We start from the raw sequence: 23,603 nt of genomic DNA on the forward strand, positions 1-23,603 counted from the left end.
TCGTATTGCAGCTCAGCCCCATTAACTGGAATGGGACTGATCTGCGCCTAGGTCATGTGACCAATGAATGTGACATCACTGGCCAAGGAAGAGGCCGCAGCTGCTTCAAACTGCAGACCACTGCCCATCTGGTATTGGTGACTTGTCCTGAGGATACACCATAGATATAAAAATGTCTGAAAACCCTTGGGAATATATAAAAAAAAATTCACCAGGTTCTCTGAAACTCCCATGAATGGTCATTTCTTTGAAGAATAATTAACACCTTGATGACAGCAAAGGTCCAGTAATAACAAGAGGCAGGTGATATTTTCTTATATACATTTTATTTCTTATATATTATATTGAGTATAAAGAAAAAGCTGTACAAGAATTGAAAAACCAAATTGTTCCAAGATACAGAGCCTGTGGGTTCATACTCTGGGTTAGGGTCTGGTCACGATTCTTGTTTCTTCATCATCATTCCTAATTGTTTTAATCTGAGATTTGCAATACATTCACAGACATATATCTCCAGATAAATCAGGACTGTGATAATTTGTGCCCTTAATTAGTCCGCAGCACCCCGACACATATCAGTCAGTGTATTCAGATTAACCCTCTCCTGAATGGATCATGTACCAGCACACTACTTCCCATCTTTCCAATTCGCCACAAGCCCTACTCCAGCAGCTCTTTTGTCTTTGATGCCAGTTGTTTGTCCATTTCTGCGGATACATCATCTGCCATCTGCTGGATCTACAATGGAAGCGGTATAATAATACATCAGAGGTTATTACAGTCAGAGGTACTACAGTTGACAACACTAACGACTGATAAGAAACAGGTACCTTATGCAACAAGAACTATTACAGCCAATACATAATCTGTATTTTAAAGTGAATGTCCAAAATTCTGTACTGTATAAAAGAACACTACCATCACATATTGTTTTTGATATATTAATATCCTATATGTGATTATTCTATAAAAAAAAATTTTTGATAAAAACTGGTGGATAGATTTTTGGATATCATAGTTTCTCCAGAGTCTTCAACTTTTTAAACTTTAAGCACAGCAGAGAGGCTGTGACCAGCAGTTAGTCCAGGGAGAAGTAAAGGGTGGTGACTAGAGATGAGCGAACTTCTGTTTTAAGTTCGGCGTCTAAAGTTCGGGTTTGGATTAGCGGAGAATCCCGATCTGGAACCGGATATGGATTCCGACTTCCGTTGTGGTCCGTGGTAGCGGAATCAATAATCGGCCATTATTGATTCCGCTACCACGGACCACAACGGAAGTCGGAATCCATATCCGGTTCCAGATCGGGATTCTCCGCTAATCCAAACCCGAACTTTAGACGCCGAACTTAAAACAGAGGTTCGCTCATCTCTAGTGGTGACTCAATTACTGCACCCCACCTCCTTTATGCTATACCAGTGGAGCGGTTTGTCAGGGCTTTATCCTCCGTGTTGCTTCCTCTGGGAGGATACGCTTCCAAGAGAAGCATGTGGGAATACTCACCTCAGAGGACATTTATGGCGATACTCACCTCAGAGGACATTTATGGCGATACTCACCTCAGAGGACATTTATGGCGATACTCACCTCAGAGGACATTTATGGCGATACTCACCTCAGAGGACATTTATGGCGATACTCACCTCAGAGGACGTTTGCGGTGATACGTCTAAGGATATCTGTGGTAATGCATTAGAGGACGTTTGTGGTGATACTCACTCACTTCTGAGGACGTTTGTGGTGATACTCACTCACTTCTGAGGACGTTTGTGGTGATACTCACTCACTTCTGAGGACGTTTGTGGTGATACTTACTCACTTCTGAGGACGTTTGTGGTGATACTCACTCACTTCTGAGGACGTTTGTGGTGATACTCACTCACTTCTGAGGACGTTTGTGGTGATACTCACTCACTTCTGAGGACGTTTGTGGTGATACCACAGAGGACGTTTGTGGTGATACCACAGAGGACGTTTGTGGTGATACTCACCACAGAGGACATTTGTGGTGATACTCACCACAGAGGACATTTGTGGTGATACTCACCACAGAGGACATTTGTGGTGATACTCACCACAGAGGACATTTGTGGTGATACTCACCACAGAGGACATTTGTGGTGATACTCACAACAGAGGACATTTGTGGTGATACTCACCACAGAGGATGTTTAGGGTGATACTCACATCTGAGGACGTTCATGGCGATACCCACACCTGAGGTTGTTTATGGCGATACTTACCTCAGTGGACGTTTGCAGTGATACTTCTGGGGACATCTGTAGTGATGCATCTGAGGATGTTTGTTGCAATACTTACTTCTGAGGACGTTTTTGGCGATACCTACCTCACAGGGTGTTTTGATATTGAGTTTGAGTATTGAGTTTTTAAAAATAGCCCCCGTAATGGAGCTGAAAATCTCTGCAGGAACACATGTAAATGATAAAACGTTTGACAATCACAGAAAAAAAAAATAACGCACCCAGATAGAAATGTCAGATTGCTGCAAAACTCTACATGGAGTTATGTCTCAGGCAGATATGTAAATGATCACAGGTGTGGTCTGCTTAGACTCTGGGTCTTGCCACAAGAGGGTGTAAAAGGGCTTCCCCCACTGCCCTTTAAAAAGGCTCTTAAGGGCTACTTTTTGGTAGTGTACCTCTTGGCAAGAGATCACTGACTGCTAGACATGGCTCTACGATATATTCAAAGACGTTTTGCCTGGTTGAGAGAATTTGAGTGGGGGGCATCACTGGACTGAAAGAAGCAAAATGGTCATGAACTGCCCGTCATCTAGGATACTCTGACCTAATTGTGAGGAGGTGTTGGGAGCAGTGGTTACGTGAGGGCATGCACAAATAGCAAACAGGCCCCAGATGGCCCAGACAGACACCAGCTCCCACAGGTTCGTTGTGCGTTACTCCTTTTTGGTGCATTATTCTTAATTTTTTTGTAAATGAATGTACATTGAATTCAATAATAAAACAGTATTGAATAAATGCTTCAGCTCCCTGTAGTGGTTGCTGCAGGTAGCCAACATGTTATCTTTTACCATTGTCGTTGCTGGGATTTGGAGCGCTGTATCAGAAAATTGGAGATCTGACTAGGGTTGTCATAATTCCAAAATTTTTATTCAATTTTGATACCATAAAAAAGTATTGTGATACTCGATACCATGCGGAAAAAATAAAACACCAAAAAAAGCTGTGTGCATTCCGCATTTTATGGAACGTCCGGCCCATAATTGAACAGTCCTATCCTAATTTTTGGGGGGACAAGGTGACTATAAAAAAAAATGGCAAATCGCGCAGTTTTTATTTTTATTTTTTTTCCTGTTACGGCGTTCACCTCATACTGTAGGAGATTTTTTTAAATATATTAATAGTTTGGACTTTGGACTTTTCGGACATGGCGATATGTAATATGTTTATTTATTGTTTATATATTTTATATGTAAAATTGTGAAAGGGGGTGATTTATACTTAATATTTTATTTTTATTTTATTTTTTTTACTTTTTATTTAATAACTATTTCCCTTCTTAGGGGCTAGAACCTGGAATCTTTTAATCCCTTGCCCTATTCACCCTAATAGATCTCTATTAGGGTGAATAGGACTTCACACTCTCCCTGCTGCCCTGTGTATATGGCAGCCAGGGCTTCAGTAGCGTCCTGGCTGCCATGGTAACTGATCGGAGCCCCAGGATTACACTGCTGGGGCTCCGATCAAAAGCTGCCACTGCACCACTAATAAAAAGGAGGGGAGGGGACCCTGTGGCCACTGCCACCAATGATTTTAATACTGGGGAAGGGGGGGGGTTGAGGGGGCGCATTGCGCCACCAATGATTTTAATACTGGTGGGGAGAAGGGGAGGGCGCACTACACCACCAATGATAATTAATGTTTAATAAAGGAGGCAGGTGCCGGCAGCAGAATCACATAGCCGGCACCCTGCCTCTGACAGGGCACTGCGATCCGTGGCAGTTAACCCCTCAGGTGCGACACCTGAGGGGTTAACTGCCACTGATCGCAGCTCCCCGTCATAGAGGCTGGGTGCCGGCTATGTGACTCTGCTGCCGGCACCCGCCTCCTGTATCTATATTAAACGTTATTTTTAATGGTGGCGCAGTGCGCCCTCCCCTCCTCTGCACCTCTCTCTCCTCATTGGCAGCAGAAGCACCTGGGGGAGGGAGAGAGTGACTCCTCCCCTGTGCTGCTGAGGGAACATGGCGCGCGCTGAGAGCAGTGCACGCCATGTTCTCTGATACTAGGCTGCGCAGCCTAGTATTGGTAAGTGTCAAATCCCGGTATCGTATCGATACCGGTACAAAAGTATAGATTGGGTATCGATATTTCAATACCCGAAACAACCCTAGATCTGACTGCTATAAAGATACATTAACAAATTAACAAGTACTCTATGAAGGACCTAAAAAGACACTAAAAGGTGCACATCCAGAAAATATTGTATTACCTGTTTTTCTATCAATTTTATTGTGTCTTCAGAAACTGTAGTCTTAAATTTCTTAACGTCCTGTACAGCCCCAGATCGAATCTTTCGTAAAGACTCCTTTGCTTTATTTGTCAGCTGTTTGGCCAGTTTTGTCAAATTCTCCCGATGCTCTCGAGTTACCCTTTAGATAAAAAATAGGTATAACAAGAAACCACCACAGGACACATCAGAGGTAAGACATTGTCAGTCATATTCAGAGAACCGATGTTTCAGACAACATGACATTGCTCCACCATGGCGGAATTATCCATTGTGCACATGACATCACTCATTACTCACGGAGGGACTGGTACACGGATTATGGTCCCATCTAGTTCTGGATTCAGGTTCATCTGACTTTGTCTTAAAGCATTCACAACCGCATCAGCACTCTGCATAAAACAAAGCACGGCAATGATGGAAGAACATTCATCCTCTTTACACTGGAAGAAATATCAGCAGCTCAAAAGGTGCAGGATATATTACTACAGGGAGCGCTGAGATAATTAACCTCTTCCTGACGCTGCCGTTTTCTGTTTTTTTTTTCATTTTTATTTTTTACTCTCTGCCTTCCAGAAGCCATGACTTTTTATAATTCCATTCACATAGACGTACAAGGGCTTGTTTTTACATAGCTGATTACGGACTCTGCTGTGTCAGCTCCGGAGCGGGCACCATCTTTGAAATCCATGTCGGGAAGCAATTAAAAAGGCTATGGACACCTTTGTACTGAATTTTTTATTGCTTGTTTACTTCCTGAACGCAAAATTAAAAAGTCTACGGACACCTGAAGTTGAACTTAAAGGGTTATTCTCATCTGAGATAATGGAGCATATCACTAGGATATGCCCCCATTGTCTGATAGGTGCAGGCCCCACCGCTGGGACCTGCACCTATATCGAGAACGGAGCGGGCAAAGTGGTGGCTGGAGGACTTCGGTCAGGCCACCATCAAGCGCTTTCCCCATAGAAGTGAATGGGAGCGCACTGTGGATAACCGTCCTTCACTCCCATTCACGTCTATGGGCCCGAGCCAGCGCTTGGATATTTTTAGTGGCTCCATATAAATGAATGGAGGGAAGCTATGCATGCACAGTGCGCCCTCCACCACTTTCGGGGCTCAATTTAGGAGATAGGTGCGGGTCCCACCGCTGGAACCCGCACCTATCAGACAACGGGGGCATATCCTAGCGATATGCCCCCATTGTCTCAGATGAGACAACCCCTTTAAATTTGGTCTAAGGGCTGCAGACCATGCCATCAGACTTCACTCTGCATGGGATAGAGCAGCCGGCAATGTATGTGAAATCATGCAGGGCTGCAGAAGAAAAACAGAGTACCATTGTTAATAATGGCCTATTGGGAAAATGTTTTTTTTACACCAAAGTACAATGCAATAAAAAAATGCAACCTTTCAATTAGTCTTCACTAAAAATCTCCTATTTTGCACACACTCGGTTGTGCATGAGCAGTCAGCTGAGAGGATTCAAAGAAAACAAAGTGACAGCTTGCAAACAGACTGGTTTTTAACCCTTGACTCTCCGAAACAGCTAAACATTTTTTAATAAAGACCAATTGAAAAAATGATTTTTAGCCCAAAATGAGTAAAATTGCACTCACAAGCAAATGCCCCTGAAGGTGTACATAGCAGATCAAATCCACCTCTTGTTTTTTTTTACAGAGCTAGACTGCTGCTCTTGTACCTGCCCAATAGTAAAGTGGCTCAGGTTGTTCAGACTGGCTGATGGGGAGTCCTGGTGTTCCTCTTCCACTGACTTCAGTGGTCTGTCATGTATGTGTATTCGTTTTTTGTTCACTGTGTGTTCACTTTCCACGTTTGTTTGTCACAAGGATTTCTTGGGTTGTGGCGTCCTTATGGGTACTCCCCTAGAGGTCTAGGGGAAAGTGTGGCCATCCCGGTTACTCACCCCCCTGCAAAACCCCTTGGGTTCTCCCTCCGGGGAGAGGCCAAACCTAGTAGTCGAGGCTCCGTGCCGACACCCTGGGTGGCAGCCTAGGTGAAGGCCGGAGCACAGATTTGGCATACCCTCGGCTTCAGTTGAGGGTTGCTTGGGCGTACTCCAGGCTTTGGCTGGGGGTTTCTTTTTGTCTCGGTCCCTTTCAGGAGCCTTCTGGCCTGGAGGGACTGGGAAAGGTTTTTGGGGCGCCCTTCTCTTACGGCGAGGGCCTGTGATAGACCATAACCTTGTGCAGTTTTTGTGTGGCACGCTGCACGATTTTGTTGCACGGGTGTAGAAAGCACGCTCCTCGGGCTTTTATAAAAAAAAATAAAACATTTTTTATAATTAGTGTAGTAGTTTAAAAAAACGTACATGCCAAGCTGTACAGTACACGGCCAGTGCTGCAGCAACGGGTCCAATGGTAATCCCGACATGTGGGCTCCCCCACCCGTCAGCTGCTGCCAACGGGTGCCCCCGTCTTACTGCTAATAGGGAGAAACCTCTCAATCAGCACCTAGTGGGCACATATCCTGAATACCATCGGACTTCTGGCTGGCCATGTGCTGCACAAGTAAAACTACTACACAAATACACACACATGACAGACCGCTAAAATTGGCGCGTCTGTCACTACACTGTGCTGCCCACAGAGAAGGTTCCCTCTAAGTCTGTCTGGTCCATATGTGATGACTAAACAATCCAATAAAGCGGGGTTAAAACTGTAATCACAAGGTGACTTACCTCTGGAAAACTCGCCATGTTGATGACAAATAGCCGGGGAGACTTCAGGGTGATTTGTCCTAAATGGCTCAAGGGAAATTTGCCATCCTTTGTTTTTACAACAATGTGGTCAAATGCACCTAAAGATAATGATTGGCGTGACTTCATAAAACGTACATAGACTGTATAATAGTCTACTGACTTGTAATCAGCGTGAAGTGTTATCTAATGTCCGCCCCAGCGAGAAAATAATAATACTTCCATAAGTGAAAAATACCACGCTATGGCTGAACTCACACACAGGCTTGGTGGTATTTGGTGCATTTTATTTACTATCATTTTTTCCTGTGTTTTTATAGGAAAGAAAAAAACACCTGCTCCAGATACTGTATTAAAGTCTTTGGGAATTATTATTGCAGTAGCATTTTTGACACTTGACGTGAGTCAATGCCTTTTTTTGTCATTGGAGCATACTCTGATTCTGGAATTTTTTCACTCCTTTTTTTTTTGATTTCTCTCCAAAAACATCTGTGTTTTTTTTTCCTACATGAAAAAAAACCTGCACGTAGCAGTCCGTTTTGCATTTTTTCCACCCTTTTTCTATCACAAGGTATTTTTCCTATACTGCACTAAAGAGGTAGCAACATCAGAGGCAGGTACATACTTTCTGATATGAAGAAAAAAATAAAAAAGCCAGGTGTTCAACACACACTATTTGGTCAAAAACGCTACACAGGTCAGGCCTATTTTTTGGCAAAAAACAATAAATAAATATGCACAGGGGAAGATTTATCAAAACTGGTATAGGAAAGGAAAATTGGCTTAGATGCCCATAGCAACCAGATTCCACCTTGCTTTTTTTTTTAGAGCTCCTTCGGAAAATGAATGGTGCAATCTGATTGGTTAGGCTTCAGGCACACAGGGAGAGGAGCAGTCACCGGGAACATTATGTGTGTCCTACAGATGGTTTATGATGCCTGACAGAGCGCTGGGGACAATCCCTGTGTCCTTTGATGAGGTGGTGGTATATTTCTCAGAAGATGAATGGCGCCATCTAGAGGAGTGGCAGAAAAACCTAGAAATCTGATTGGTTTCCAAGGGCAATTAAGCCAGTTTTACTTTACACTAGTTTTTATAAATCTCTCCGAAAGTGTAGAAGCACCCTACAGGGGTATCTTACTGTTGCGTGGCGAATACACAGTTGCTGATTGGTTTCACCTCCCTATAGCTCCCAGTGATCTACCACCACCAATATCTGCTTGATAAAAACCTTGCATATCAAGTGTTGTGGGTGTGCCATCTTGCCAAATTTTTTCAAACTAACAATGTCCATTAACACAATTTTTTTTCCTGTAGGCTATAGCAGATGAACAATTTCAGGGTTGAAGGTGGCAGCACATACACAGGTTCAGATATAGTTGAAGCAATTCAAATCCAGAAAATATACTGTAAGGTATAACCTCAGCGGGTGCCATTCCCCCAATGGACTAAATCCCCACAAGGAGATGTGCAATAGTGGAATGTTCCTCTAAATGTAATGGATATGGAGTAGTCTGCAGATACTCGCATATCGTACACAGTGTGGATGCAGAAAGGCACTCACCTGGGGATGTTCTGATGGATAGGCTTTTGCTAAAGTCTTCCTTAAGGCTGTCAACCACATTTTTCATATCTTGTTCAATATCTTTCAAGTTAATAATGTCTTCAACTAAAGCAGTATTGATATTCACCCGGGCCGGGCCTTTAGTTTTTCCTAAGGACAACACAATCAAAGAGGGAGACGTTTTCAGGGAGATGTTTCAACCTTAGAAACTATGAAGAGAGACAATACGCCGCCTGAGGTCCTCTCCCTTTTTCCTCACCCTATTTGTAGAGGTTACGTAGCTGGCCCCCGGTCTAACCATCATTCCGATATCACTATCTGCAACGATCGCAATGATTTTTCCCCACGCACACATCTTTGTCTTGTCTATTGTACTGCAAGATAACTGAGTAAAATCTACCTCGCATTAAGGGGTTTGTCCAGGGGGCGTGGTCTGGCTGCCGAGGCGCGCGGATGTAGTGTGCTGCAGCTCCAAAGTTAGCACTATATTCAGCGACCTAAAAAGCGACAATACCCATGGTGAACACACCAAAACCGGACAGAAAAGGCACCGAACCTTCCCTAAGCATGACCGGGAGAAAGAGAAAGGTGCAGAAACACCCGCAACTGACGAAGTTTTACTTTACCCGAGAGGCGGGAAGATTGCAAGATGGCGCCGGAGAGGAGAACGCCGCTGAGAGTGACAAAGAGGAAGACGTCCACTCAGCTAGTCGCCCAGACCCTGTGGAAGAGCTGGCTACATCGAAATTCCCGAGACCTGCACCCGGAATCAAAGATTCATATATCGGGCAGGAGGGAGCCTGCGGCGCAGCAGCGGTAGGCCGATCACATGGGGGAGAAGCGATAACGGAGGCAGCGGAATCTCCGCACTCCACTCCACTGAACGGCTCTCCTGATGCAGGATTCGCCAGCGCAGGTACTCTGGGATCTAATAGGGACTTGCAGGATACGGGGGAGGCAGAATTCTTAGCACTGCCAGTCACCAACATAGCCCTGACAGATACTGCCATGAGAGACATGCTTCTAATACAGAGAGGCTCTCTTTTGCATGATATGCGTTTGATAGTGGCTCCCATGAGAAGAGAGGTGGAGGAACTTGGGGCCAGAACAGACCACCTGGAACGCAAATTTGGGGAGTTTGCAGGCTCCCATAACGACCTTATCGATGCTCACTATGCCTTAGAAGCTGAAGTGGAGGCTCTAAAAAATAAAATGGCGGATCTAGAAGATCGTAGTAGACGTAATAATATAAAGCTAAGAGGCATCCCAGAGAATGTGGTAGCCAAAGACATTCCTTTATACGTCAAAGAGCTGATTAAATGTGTTCTACCTCACTGCAGAGATGAGGACTTAGAGATTGACCGGGCACACAGAGTCCCACGTCCCAGACATCTGGACGAAACCGTGCCAAGGGATGTTCTTGCCAGAGTTCATTTTTACACTGTCAAGGAGCAGCTGATGTCCTCCGCCAGAAAAAATGGTGGTCTACCTGCACCATATCACAAAATATCTTTATATGCTGACCTATCGGCTGCTACGCTTAGGCAAAGGAGGGCCCTGATACCCATCACATCTGCCTTACAAAAAGCTAAAATCCAATATAGGTGGGGGTTCCCAGTGCGCCTTCTAATTCATCACATGGGAGAATTGTTTGCTATTAAAACAGTGGAGGAAGGAAAGAAAGTTCTGCAGAGCTGGGACATTCCTATAGATCCTCAGACGGAGCAGCGCCGGGGGCATCCTGAAAAAATCCGGAAAGATTGGGACACTGTTAGCTGAAGAGACTCACCGGAGGGTGGTTTAACCTTCAGTGCTACTGGCCGGAGTGGTGATTTGCCAAAACAGGCTATTACCAAGGCTTCAGATGGGACTTTGATACCCCAAGTTATTTAGGTTCACGGGAAGCCTGTTGGTTCTCACGGATACACCTACAGGTTATGTTTTTGGTTACATGTTATTTTACCAATGCTGTATGAAGACACGTCCATGATTGATGCTAAACCTATGCCTGTACAATGTTCCACCATCTTCGTGTTATGGTTGCAGGCGCGCTGGCTGGGAGGCGTCTTGCACCTTTTTTACAGTTTAATGTGCGACTTACATACCTTGCGTTTTAAACTGCTTTATTATGGTAATATCCTTTGCAAGTATTAATGCTAATGGTTTGAATAGCCCAATGCGCAGATCGCATTTGTGGAGGGAGGTCAGATCTCTTAATTGTGACATCTTGGGAGTACAAGAAACCCACTTACTAGAGAAGGATGCCCACAGATTACAAAACATACAATTTCCCCATATCTTTCAAGCCCATTCTAACTCCAAAACCAGGGGAGTGCTGATAGCTTCAAAAAACACCTTGGCATTCACATTGTTAGAACATATAAGTGACTCGGCAGGAAGATTTGTAATATTGGTATGCACTTTGAACAACGCCCCCTTCACTCTGGTATCGGTATACGCACCTAACAAGGGCCAAACTAGATTTGTGCAGAAAGTATTAAAAATAGTCAACAAGAAAAAGAAGGGGCAACTACTGATATTTGGAGACTTCAATTTACCTACGGACCCTGAAATAGACTCGACATCCTCCTCCTGTAGATCGGTTCAGTCCTTAAGCGACACTATGTGGAAGGCGGAGTTGTTTGACGTATGGCGTATTAAACATCCTGCAGACAGAGAATTTACGTTCCATTCAGGGGTACATAATGTATATTCTTGCATAGATATGTTCTGGGTGGATAGGACGACGTTATCTAAAGTGACAGAGGCGGAGATAGGACAGATTAAATGGTCTGACCATGCTGTTATAACATTGAAACTATCAGAGGACAACAACTACTCCCCAAAGTATCTTTGGAGGAGCAATCCTATACTATTGTCTTGTCCACAGCATGGTCAGCGCATTGAATCAGACTTGAAAGAATTCTTCCTTCTTAACAAGCTAGATACTACTAACCCTGTGACGCTATGGAACGCCCACAAGGCGTGTATCAGAGGGTCATTCATACAGCAAGGGGCGGTGAGGAAAAGGAAACTAGAGGAGACCATGACACAAATGCTCACAAAATTAAAACTATTGGAGGATAGAAACAAAAATAACCCCTCACCCCCCAATGCAGAGGCATTAAAACAAATCAGGCAAGATCTAAGAAACCATATGTTGGTTTCTTATGAGCAGGGTCTTAGGAAAACTAAAGCACGATATTATTCCCAAGGGAATAAGGCGGGGAAACTTCTGGCGGCTAGCCTAAAGGCAAAAAGAACAAAAAGTAGGATACATTACCTCCTGCATCCCAAAACGCAAACCAAATTGTACTCCCCACAGGATATAGCAGAAGGCTTCCAGACATATTACTATGACTTATATAATCTAAGGAACTCCATACCTGCTTCTCCAATTTTGACAGACATGGTGAGTAGCTATCTTAGATCCCTAAATCTACCTACTCTAACTAACACTCAACTCCAAGTCCTTAATACCCCAATAACAGAGGAGGAGATTGAGAAAGTAATAAAGTCCTTGCCCCAGGATAAGGCTCCCGGCCCGGATGGTTTTGCAAGCCATTATTACAAAAAGTTCTCGCATATTCTGAGCCCCTTCCTGAGAGATTTTTGTCAATCTGCCTTATCCTCTGGAAATTTCCCTAACGAAAATTTACAAGCTATTATTATTACTTTACCTAAACCAGGTAAAACTGCGAACAGACCGCAGAATTTCAGGCCCATATCTTTATTAAATCAGGACATAAAAATTTATGCCAAACTCCTGGCTCTTAGGATAGCTACAATACTCCCTTCCATAATCCATAATGACCAGACAGGTTTTGTCCCGACTCGCCAGTCTTATTTCAACACTAGAAGAATGCTGGGCATATTCCATCAAGTCAAACAACAGAAAAGCCCCTTATTGGTGTTGGCCTTGGATGCCGAGAAGGCATTTGACCGAATTAGATGGTCGTTTGCCTTCTCGTGCTTTCGGCTATGGGATTCAATGGCCCTATCATATCCGCAATTGAGGCCTTATATAGCAACCCCACGGCTAATGTTTATGTCAATGGAGCCCTGTCAGAGACATTCGGGTTGACCAACGGCACCAGACAAGGTTGCCCGTTGTCCCCTTTGATCTTCATTATAGCAATGGAACCACTAGCTCAAGCTATCAGATTAGACCCCTTAATTTCAGGGGTTAAGATTGGAGGGCAAGAGCATGTAATCTCGCTTTATGCTGATGATGTATTATTGTCACTATCTAGCCCAGAAATATCCTTAGCAGCGGTTATGAACCAAATAGAATTATATGGCAGTCTCTCATATTACCACCTTAATTCCTCCAAAACACAAGCATTGCCGATACATGTCCCGGACACTCTGATTCAGTCCTTCAAGGAAAAGTGGGACTTCGACTGGTGCACTGATAGCATCAAATACCTAGGTACTAACATATCTTCATCACTGTCAAAATTATATAGCCTTAATTATGAATCCCTGTTGGCAGAGGTGGGTAAAGATATGGAAGAGTTCCATAAACATGAAACTTCATGGTTGGGAAGGATTGCAGCCTTTAAAATGTTCATTCTCCCTCGCTTCTTATATTTATACCGCACGGTCCCAATTTTGCTGCCAAAAAGGTTCTTCAGAAAGGTGCAACAAATACTTTCCAAATATATCTGGCGAAATAAGAGGCCGAGGATAGCAAGTAATATCATTCAGAGACCCCGAGCAATGGGAGGTCTGGCGGTCCCAGACATGAAACTGTATTATCTCGCCACGTTAGTATCTATGCTTAGGAGTTGGCACAAAAGGAAAGGTCGAGATCCCCTGGGTCCAAGTGGAGCAAGCGCAGGCAGCACCTTTTACCTTGCCAGATTTAGTGTATTTACCTTTCTGGGATATCCAGACCCCTAAAAACTTAAATCCAGTAATACTGGCTTCTGTTATGGCATGGAAACAATTCCATAACATCAATAAAGAAGGGTACAAGCCAAAATTAACCTCAATACCATTCTCTTTTATCAGAGCATTACTCCCGCATGCAGATCTTTCTAAATGGAATATAGAGATTAAAAGCAATATAGAATGGTTATTTGAGAATGGGACGATGAAATCTTTCCAAGCCCTGCAGAAACAATTGCTGATACCCAAGTCAGATTTTTTTTTAAATACTTACAAATTCGGCACTTGTTACAATCACTAACCCCATCGAATCTGAGATGCACTCAGGTGGGTATGTTATACCTTTCTGGGGATTCCAAAAGGAATTAAAACACTGTATGAATCATTACTCCAGCCAACACAATTTAAGAAGTCTCACCCTATGCGTAAATGGGAGAGTTCACTGAATATCAATATCGCTGAAAAAGAATTGCAGGGAACAACAAAATTGATCCACTCCCACTTACACTGCTCTAGCCATGTGGAATTGGCTTTAAAAACTATCTTACACTGGTACTATACCCCTGAAAGGCTGCGACATATGTATGTGGGGGTGTCAGGTGAATGTTGGAGGGGATGTGGAGGGGGGGGTACACTTCTTCACACCCTTTGGAAGTGCCCATTGATATCCAAGTACTGGAAAGAATGTGAGGAGTTGTTGAACCTATTGCTCCAAGAGAAGCTTAAGTGGACACCACAACTTGCCCTACTTTTGATTGGAGTGACAAATCTCCCTGTGGAAAACAGGAAATTGGTATGCGTTATCTGTGTTCTGGCTAAATCAATGATACTGCAGAGGTGGAAATCCCAGGATGTTCCAAGACTGAAAGATCTGGTATCAGCTATTAATACCACCTTTGCTTATGAGAGAATCATAGCTTTAGGGAATGGATCCTTCCAAAAATTTCTGAAACAGTGGCAGATATGGATAACCTCTAGTCATTGTATTATGGGGTAGAAAGTAGGCAGAATATACTTGACCAGTTTTGCCCCTTAACAATTGGTAGTTGTATAGGTGCGCATTGGATTACCAATAACTTTATTTTATCAGTAAAGAAATATTACCATTAGATGAACAAGCGAGAATAGTTTTACAAGTGTTAAATGGAGGAGGTGGATACTTAGTTGACATGTTGTGAATACAAATGTATAAGGCTTTATTCGGGAAATATCAGTTCTTAACTGGTGATAAACAGGCACCAAACGTGGATGATGTCTAAAGTACTCAATGCTTTAATGTGTGATAACTGTTATGTTATATACGGTTAGTTGTTATTAATAACTCGACTGACAAAGATAAGATTGTAATGCGCCTTTTATTGTGATATGTATTACTTTAAAAATGCCAATAAAAACGAATGAAACAAAGGGGTTTGTCCAAGATTTTGATACTGATGGCCTATCCTTGGAGGGGTGTGGGTCCAACTCCCAGCACTCCTGCCGAGGCTTATCAAGCACAGCGCCGTCCATTGTATAGTGTCTGTGTTTGGTATTGCAGCTCAGCTCCACTCATTTAGATGTGACTGATGAACATGACACCACTGGCCTAGGAAGGGGCCTCAGCACTAAACGGAGTGCCACGGCCTCTTCAAACAGCTGGTCAGCAGGGGTGCTGGGAGACGGACCCCCACTGTTCAAATATTAATGACCTATCCTGAGGGTAGGCTACCAATATCAAAATCTTTTATCAAAAATCTTTGACAGCCCCTTTAATCCCTTCCTGACTAGCGCCATACATTAAAAATGGGACCCACTCGCGAGGGGAGAGGGCGCCATAGCCAAAGGATGCCTGCTGTTTTGAACAGCAGACACCTGGGACTAATGTCCACGATTGGCGGTAATGTCGATCACAGACTTTTAACTCTTCAGATGCCTTGTCAAAAATGACCACCGGATCTGAAGGAGCAAAAATCCAGAAGTAAGCACTTCTAGGTATGCTCCGGCTCTGCCTGGCAAGGCTCGGGGGAACCGGATGCAGTGTGCCAGGCCCCATCAGAGCGCTCATCTCACCTGTATGATATGCACTTCTCCAGTCTCTAGGCCTTTAGCATCAGGCCCCGGCGCTGCCACACTAAAACTTGTCACACATAAAGAAAGTGGGGGAAGCCTAACCTACATTCGTCAAGCTCTGCCCAACTGCTTAATTTGTGACTAGTATTAGTGTGGCAGCGACAGGGCCTGATACTTGAGACCTACAGACTGGAGAAGTGCAGATCATGCTGGTGAAATTAGTGCTCTGACAGGGCCCGGCATTAAGTACAGTGAAAATGCTGGACCCCGTTACATGAAGACTGTGAGCAGTCAGGGAAACTACAAGGGGCTGTGGGAGGCACTACTGGGGACACTACTAGGGGCTGTGGGAAGCACTAATGGGGGAAGTGGGTGACACTACTGTGAACAGTGGGGGACACTACTAAGGGCTGTGGGGGGCACTTCTGGGGCAGGGGGGCACTGCTGGGGCCATTACTGGAGGCAGTTTGGGACACTACTAGGGACTGTGGGGGGCACTAGTGGGGGCTGAGGGGGGCACTACTGAGGACATTATTGGGGGCATTGGTGAACACTACTAGAGGCTGTGGTGGACACCACTGGGGGGCAGTAAGAGACATTACTGGGGGCATTACTAGGCAATTAGGGACCAGGTGTGTGACAATTGCGGACACAGAGGGTGCGACTGGGCACGGCGTGGGGGGGAGAGGCCCAAATCCAAAGTTTACCATGGGGCGCATAGCACTCTAGTTACGCCACTGGGTGTAAAAATGCAAAAAGTCACAAAATTTTGTGCTAGTGAGTGCAAAAAAGTTGCAAAAGCCCTATTTTTGAGGCTTTTTGATGCCAGAATTCTGGAGTAAAGCTATGATAAATCAGGGCCATAGTGTATTTCTCATACGCGCCAATGCTAATGCATCAGAGTGTGTGAGAAGAAATCTGATGATTGCTCGTTATAGTTCCCTATGGGAAATTGGGAACTATAAAAAAGTGTTGAAAAAAATTGATGTTTAAAAAATATATATATATATATATATATATATATATATATAAAATTCTAATCACCTTCTTTCCCCAAAATGTCAATAAAAATAAGTAAACAATTAAAAAAAATAAAAACACATCATCGGCATCACAAATGGTGAAACAGAAAAAAAAGTGATCAAAAAGCCATACACACCCCAAAATGATATCAATGAAAAGTACACCCACATCCCACAAAAAATTACCACTCACACAGCTCCGTACACATAATTACAAAAAAAAGTTATAGGGGTCAGAATATGGAGATGAAAAGAAAAAAAAAATTCAAGGTTTTTATTTTTTTCTGTAGCAAAACACAATAAAAACTATACACATGTGGTATTGCTGTAGGAAATACTGTAAAAACAAACCCTAAAAAACTGATGAGGAATTGTGTTTTACTTTTCCAATTTCACTGCATTTGGAATTTTTTTTTCTAGGTTCCCACTACATTGTATGCAATATTAAATGGTGGAATTAGAAGGTGCTACTTGTCCCGCAAAAAACAGCTATGCAAACGGAAAAATAAATAAGTTATAGCCTCAAAAAGGCAAGGAGTGAAAAAACTAAAAACCCTCTGGGGTTGAAAGGGTTAAATCAGTAACAACCAAAGATGATGGGAAAACATGGTCATGGGCCAGTCAGATAGGCTGGTTGCACTGTGAATCCAGACAGACTCATACACTTTTAGATTCCAGTATTTGTAACACGAAAAACAGTTTTATTATAATAAAAAAAAAAAACTGGAAACTTTGAAAGACCTATTAATGCAAGTGCAAACAGAGCCTTATATAAACATGACAACAAATTAAAGACTTTGGGGGTCATTCACCATCAGAAATATGCCTACATTAGGAGTATTTCTGGTGCAGGTTGCAGCGCAAAGGTTATCTTTGCCGCAATCTGCTACTTTTCCTTGCTCACACCAGGTCTAAAAAAGTGGGCGTGGCATGGGCGGGGAAGGGCCGACATTAGAAAATGGTCTAAATTTAAGCCAACTACGAAGCAGTCTTACATTTAGACTGGCGTTAGATACGGAGAAGTTAGCTAGAGGCCGGCGTCTCTACATAACTTCAGCGGATCCCCCACCAGCTAAAGGGCTTATTAACCACTTCAGCTCCCCTAGCTTATACACCCTTAATGACCAGACCACTTTTTACAATTCTGCACTACACTACTTTCAACGTTTATTGCTCGGTCATACAACTTACCACCCAAATGAATTTTACCTCCTTTTCTTCTCACTAATAGAGCTTTCATTTGGTGGTATTTCATTGCTGCTGACATTTTAACTTTTTTTGTTATTCGAAATTTACCGAAATTTTTGCCAAAAAATGACATTTTTCACTTTCAGTTGTAATTTTTTTTTTTTAAACTACATTTCTATATAAATTTTTCTCTAAATGTATTGTTCTACATGTCTTTGATAAAAAAAATGTTTGGGTAAAAGTTATAGCGTTTACAAACTATGGTACAAAAATGTGAATTTCCGCATTTTGAAGCAGCTCTGACTTTCTGAGCACCTGCCATGTTTCCTGAGGTTCTACAATGCCCAGACAGTAGAAAACCCCACAAATGACCCTATTTCGGAAAGTAGACACACTTACCCTAAGTTCACACCCGAGCGTTTTACAGCGCGTTCAAACGCGCTGTAAAACGCTCAACACGTGAAAACCAATGCTTCCCTATGGGAATGGTTCTCACCTGGGCGTTTTACAGCGCGTACGATCGCGCTGTAAAACGCCCGACGCATAATCAAGTTCTTGAGCTTCTTTGGGGCGTTTTGACGCGCGTTTGTGGCCATAGGACACTGTTTGACGCGCGTTTACTATTGCAAAAAACGCACATAAAACGCGCGACAAAAACGCACGTAAAACGCGCGTTTGAGAAACGCTCAGGTGTGAAAGCAGGGTAACCCTAGGTGTGAACCCAGGGTAAGGTATTCGCTGATGGGCATAGTGAGTTCATAGAACTTTTTATTTTTTGTCACAAGTTAGTGGAAAATGATGATTATTTTTTTTTTTTCTTACAAAGTCTCATTTTCCGCCGACTTGTGACAAAAAATGAAAACTTCTATGAACTCACTATGCCCATCACGAAATACCTTGGGGTGTCTTCTTTCCAAAATGGGGTCACTTATGGGGTAGTTATACTGCCCTGGCATTTTAGGGGCCCTAATGCGTGAGAAGTAGTTTGAAATCCAAATGTGTTAAAAATGCCCTGTGAAATCCTAAAGGTGCTCTTTAGAATTTGGGCCCTTTTGCCCACCTAGGCTGCAAAAAAGTTTCACACATGTGGTATCGCCGTACTCAGAAGAAGTAGGGCAATGTGTTTTGGGGTGTCTTTTTACATATACCCATGCTGGGTGAGAGAAATATCTCTCTAAAAGACAACTTTTCCCATTTTTTTATACAAAGTTGTCATTATAGAGAGATATTTCTCTCACCCAGCATGGGTATATGTAAAAAGACACCCCATAACACATTGCCCAACTTCTCCTGAGTACGGCGATACCACGTGTGACACTTTTTTGCAGCCTAGGTGCGCAAAGGGGCCCAAATTCCTTTTAGGAGGGCATTTTATGACATTTGGATTCCGGACTTCTTCTCACACTTTAGGGCCCCTAAAATGCCAGGGCAGTATAAATACCCTACAAGTGACCCCATTTTGGAAAGAAGACACCCCAAGGTATTCCGTGAGGCGCATGGCGAGTTCATAGAAGTTTTTTTTTTTTGGCACAAGTTAGCGGAAATTGATTTTTTTTTGTTTTTTCTCACAAAGTCTCCCTTCTTGTGACATAAAGTTCAATCTTTCCTGGACTCAATATGCCCCTCAGCGAATACCTTGGGGTGTCTTCTTTCCGAAATGGGGTCACTTGTGGGGTATTTATACTGCCCTGGCATTTTAGGGGCCCTAAAGCGTGAGAAGAAGTCTGGAATATAAATGTCTAAAAAACTTTACGCATTTGGATTCCGTGAGGGGTATGGTTCATGTGAGATTTTATTTTTGGTCACAAGTTCGTGGAAAATGAGACTTTGTAAGAAAAAACTATAAAAAAAAAATAAAAAATTTCCGCTAACTTGTGCCAAAAAAATAAATAAATCTTCTATGAACTCGCCATGCCCCTCAAAAGTGATTTTACGGTGTTTTTGCAGTGATCAGAAAAAAAAATATTTCTCTCACTGCGGTGGGGCGGACTGAACGCAAGTGTGCGCACAAGATCAGGCCTGATCGGGCGAACACTGCGTTTTTTTGTAGAGCCTATAGAACATGTCCTATTCTTGTCCGCAATCGCGGACAAGAAAAGGCATTTTCTATATAGTTCTGGCAATGTGCGGATCCGCAAAATGCGGAAAGCACATTGCCGGTGTCTGTGTTTTTCGGATCCGCGGTGTCCGTGTTTTGCGGATCCGTGGATCCGCAAAACACATACGGACCTCTGAATGGAGCCTTACAGGGGGGTGATCAGGGAGTCTATATGGGGTGATCAGGGGGTTAATAAGGGGTTAATAAGTGACAGGGGGGGGTAGCGTAGTGGTGTTTGGTGCTACTTTACAGAGCTGCCTGTGTCCTCTGGTGGTCGATCCAAGCAAAAGGGACCACCAGAGGACCAGGTAGCAGGTATATTAGACGCTGTTATCAAAACAGCGTCTAATATACCTTTTAGGGGTTAAAAAAAAAATTTGCATCTACAGCCTGCCAGCGAACGATCACCGCTGGCAGGCTGTAGATCAACTCGTTTACCTGCAGTTCCTGTGAACGCACGCGTTCACAGGAAATCTCGCGGCTCGCGAGATGACGCCCCGGCGCGTCCAGGAGGAATAACAGGGCCGCCGCAAAGACGCAATCCTGCGTACGGCGGTCCTGAGCTGGTTAAGACCGTGTCTAAAACGCTGGTCTTAATAAATGACCCCCTTTGTTTTGAGTCCAGAAATAAAAAGTTAGCTGTTCCTATGAATGAGACTATACTGACGGGCATGGAGGCTCTATTCGTGTACATGTAAATAAAAGTCACTATCCCTCAGATCAGATGACCAGTAGATGGCCAGGATAATGGCAACCCATTGCTGCATAGGAACTCAGGGTGAACCAGACAGGTGATATCTGCTGCCCTAGAGCCAACATATACCCATAAATTATAATAAATATAGGGGGAGATTTATCAAACTGGTGTAAAGTAGAACTGACTTAGTTGCCCATAGCAACCAATCAGATCCCACCTTTCATTACTAACAGCTCTTTTGGAAAATAAAAGGTAGAATCTGATTGGTTGCTATGGGCAACTAAGCTAGTTCTACTTTACACCATAAATTTTTATTGCAGCACATGATTAAAAATGAAAATTACATGATGCAAGGATAGGTGACAGGAAAAACGCCGTCTCTGACCCACACAATACCTGTGGGAATTTACTCAAAAAATACACATAATAACTGGGCCATAAAACACTAAACAAGCAAAGTGCACTTTGTAAATTAATCCAAAACATTACCTAAGTTCATACAGCCAGTCAGTGATCAAAAGCATATAACACAAGTAACATGACTCACCCATTTCCATGTGTGGCCAGAGATGGCGCCACCCCAAAGTCTCGGCATGCTTTCATCCGGGGGTCTATTTACAACAAGTGCACTTTGCTTGTTTAGTAATTTATGGCCCAGAGTTATTATGGGAATTTTTTTTTGTAAATTCCCAGCAGGCATTGTGTGGGTGAGAGACGGCGTTTTTCCTGTCACCTATCCTTGAGTCATGTAATTTAAATTTTTAAACATGTGCTGCAATAATGACTGGCACACAGGTACATCAGGTGTCCGGGAAGGTTTTAGACCGGTCTCAGCTCTCTAGGACGTACCGTTCCTGAGATATTCCCCAAAAATGCAAATATGGCACCATCACATGACCTGCATTAGCCAATAGAAGCCCACAGGTTTTTCACTCATATCCCAACTGCCCTACCAAAGGTCACATGATTTTTATCAGCCAATAAAAGCTTGCAGGTCCTTCAGTCTCGACATACACACAGTTTTACACCAGGTTTCCATAACAACCAGCCATTTTTCTTCACTGCTATAGGTCACCTTTAACTGGGCAGGGCGCTGTGGATGACACGGTTAAGGGAGCGGGCTGCTGTGGAGGTCACAGTTAACCACCTCCGGACCGCCTAACGCAGATCTGCGGTCCGGAGGTGGCACCCCTGCGCTCAGCGACGCATATACGCGTCATCTCGCGAGACGCGAGATTTCCTGTGAACGCGCGCACACAGGCGCGTGCGCTCACAGGAACGGAAGGTAAGCGAGTGGATCTCCAGCCTGCCAGCGGCGATCGCTCGCTGGCAGGCTGGAGATGTGATTTTTTTAACCCCTAACAGGTATATTAGACGCTGTTTTGATAACAGCGTCTAATATACCTGCTACCTGGTCCTCTGGTGGTCCCTTTTGTTTGGATCGACCACCAGAGGACACAGGTAGCTGTGCAAAGTAGCACCAAACACCACTACACTACACCCCCCCCCCTGTCACTTATTAACCCCTTATGAACCCTTTGATCACTTCATATACACTCCCTGATCACCCCCCCCCCCATCATTGATCACCCCCCTGTCATTGATCACCCCCCTATAAGGCTCCATTCAGACGTCCGTATGATTTTTACGGATCCACGCATCCATGGATCGGATCCGCAAAACACATACGGACGTCTGAATGGAGCCTTACAGGGGGGTGATCAATGACAGGGAGGTGATCACCCATATAGATTCCCTGATCACCCCCCTGTCATTGATCACCCCCCTGTCATTGATCACCCCCCTGTAAGGCTCCATTCAGACGTCCGTATGTGTTTTGCGGATCCGATCCATGTATCCGTGGATCCGTAAAAATCATACGGACGTCTGAATGGAGCCTTACAGGGGGGTGATCAATGACAGGGGGGTGATCAATGACAGGGGGGGTGATCAATGACAGGGGGGTGATCAGGGAGTCTATATGGGTGATCACCCCCCTGTCATTGATCACCCCCCCCCTGTAAGGCTCCATTCAGATATTTTTTTGGCCCAAGTTAGCGGAAATTTTTTATTTTATTTTTTTCTTACAAAGTCTCATATTCCACTAACTTGTGTCAAAAAATAAAATCTCACATGAACTCGCCATACCCCTCACGGAATCCAAATGCGTAAAATATTTTAGACATTTATATTCCAGACTTCTCACGCTTTAGGGCCCCTAAAATGCCTGGGCAGTACAAACACCCCACAAATGACCCCATTTTGGAAAGAAGACACCCCAAGGTATTTGCTGAGGGGCATATTGAGTCCATGAAAGATTTACATTTTTGTCCCAAGTTAGCGGAAAGGGAGACTTTGTGAGAAAAAACAAAACAAAATTAATTTCCGCTAACTTATGCCCAAAAAAAAATTTCTATGAACTCGCCAGGCCCCTCATTGAATACCTTGGGGTGTCTTCTTTCCAAAATGGGGTCACATGTGGGGTATTTATACTGCCCTGGCTTTTTAGGGGCCCTAAAGCGTGAGAAGAAGTCTGGGATCCAAATGTCTAAAAATGCCCTCCTAAAAGGAATTTGGGCACCTTTGCGCATCTAGGCTACAAAAAAGTGTCACACATCTGGTATCGCCGTACTCAGGAGAAGTTGAGGAATGTGTTTTGGGGTGTCATTTTACATATACCCATGCTGGGTGAGATACATATCTTGGTCAAATGCCAACTTTGTATAAAAAAAAATGGGAAAAGTTGTCTTTTGCCAAGATATTTCTCTCACCCAGCATGGGTATATGTAAAATGACACCCCAAAACACATTCCCCAACTTCTCCTGAGTACGGCGATACCAGATGTGTGACACTTTTTTGCAGCCTAGGTGGGCAAAGGGGCACA

The 23,603-nt window shown here is 43.7% G+C and overlaps 1 protein-coding gene across 2 annotated transcripts in view; it reads right to left on the reverse strand.

Moving 5' to 3' along the window:
- Positions 1-306: 306 nt before the first annotated feature.
- The window catches only part of MRRF (mitochondrial ribosome recycling factor), a 35,716-nt gene continuing 12,419 nt past the window's right edge, over positions 307-23,603 (reverse strand). For both annotated transcript variants that reach the window (XM_044305432.1, XM_044305430.1), the window contains exons 3-7: positions 8,772-8,921; positions 7,190-7,308; positions 4,789-4,880; positions 4,471-4,630; positions 307-738 (exon numbers count right to left, since the gene is read on the reverse strand). In XM_044305432.1, coding sequence (XP_044161367.1) covers positions 661-738; positions 4,471-4,630; positions 4,789-4,880; positions 7,190-7,308; positions 8,772-8,921 — 599 coding nt within the window. In that variant the 3' untranslated portion in view covers positions 307-660. The remainder of the gene's footprint in view (positions 739-4,470; positions 4,631-4,788; positions 4,881-7,189; positions 7,309-8,771; positions 8,922-23,603) is intronic.

Source organism: Bufo gargarizans, chromosome 9 (genome assembly GCF_014858855.1).
Source record: "Bufo gargarizans isolate SCDJY-AF-19 chromosome 9, ASM1485885v1, whole genome shotgun sequence".
NCBI classification, from domain to species: Eukaryota; Metazoa; Chordata; class Amphibia; order Anura; family Bufonidae; genus Bufo; species Bufo gargarizans.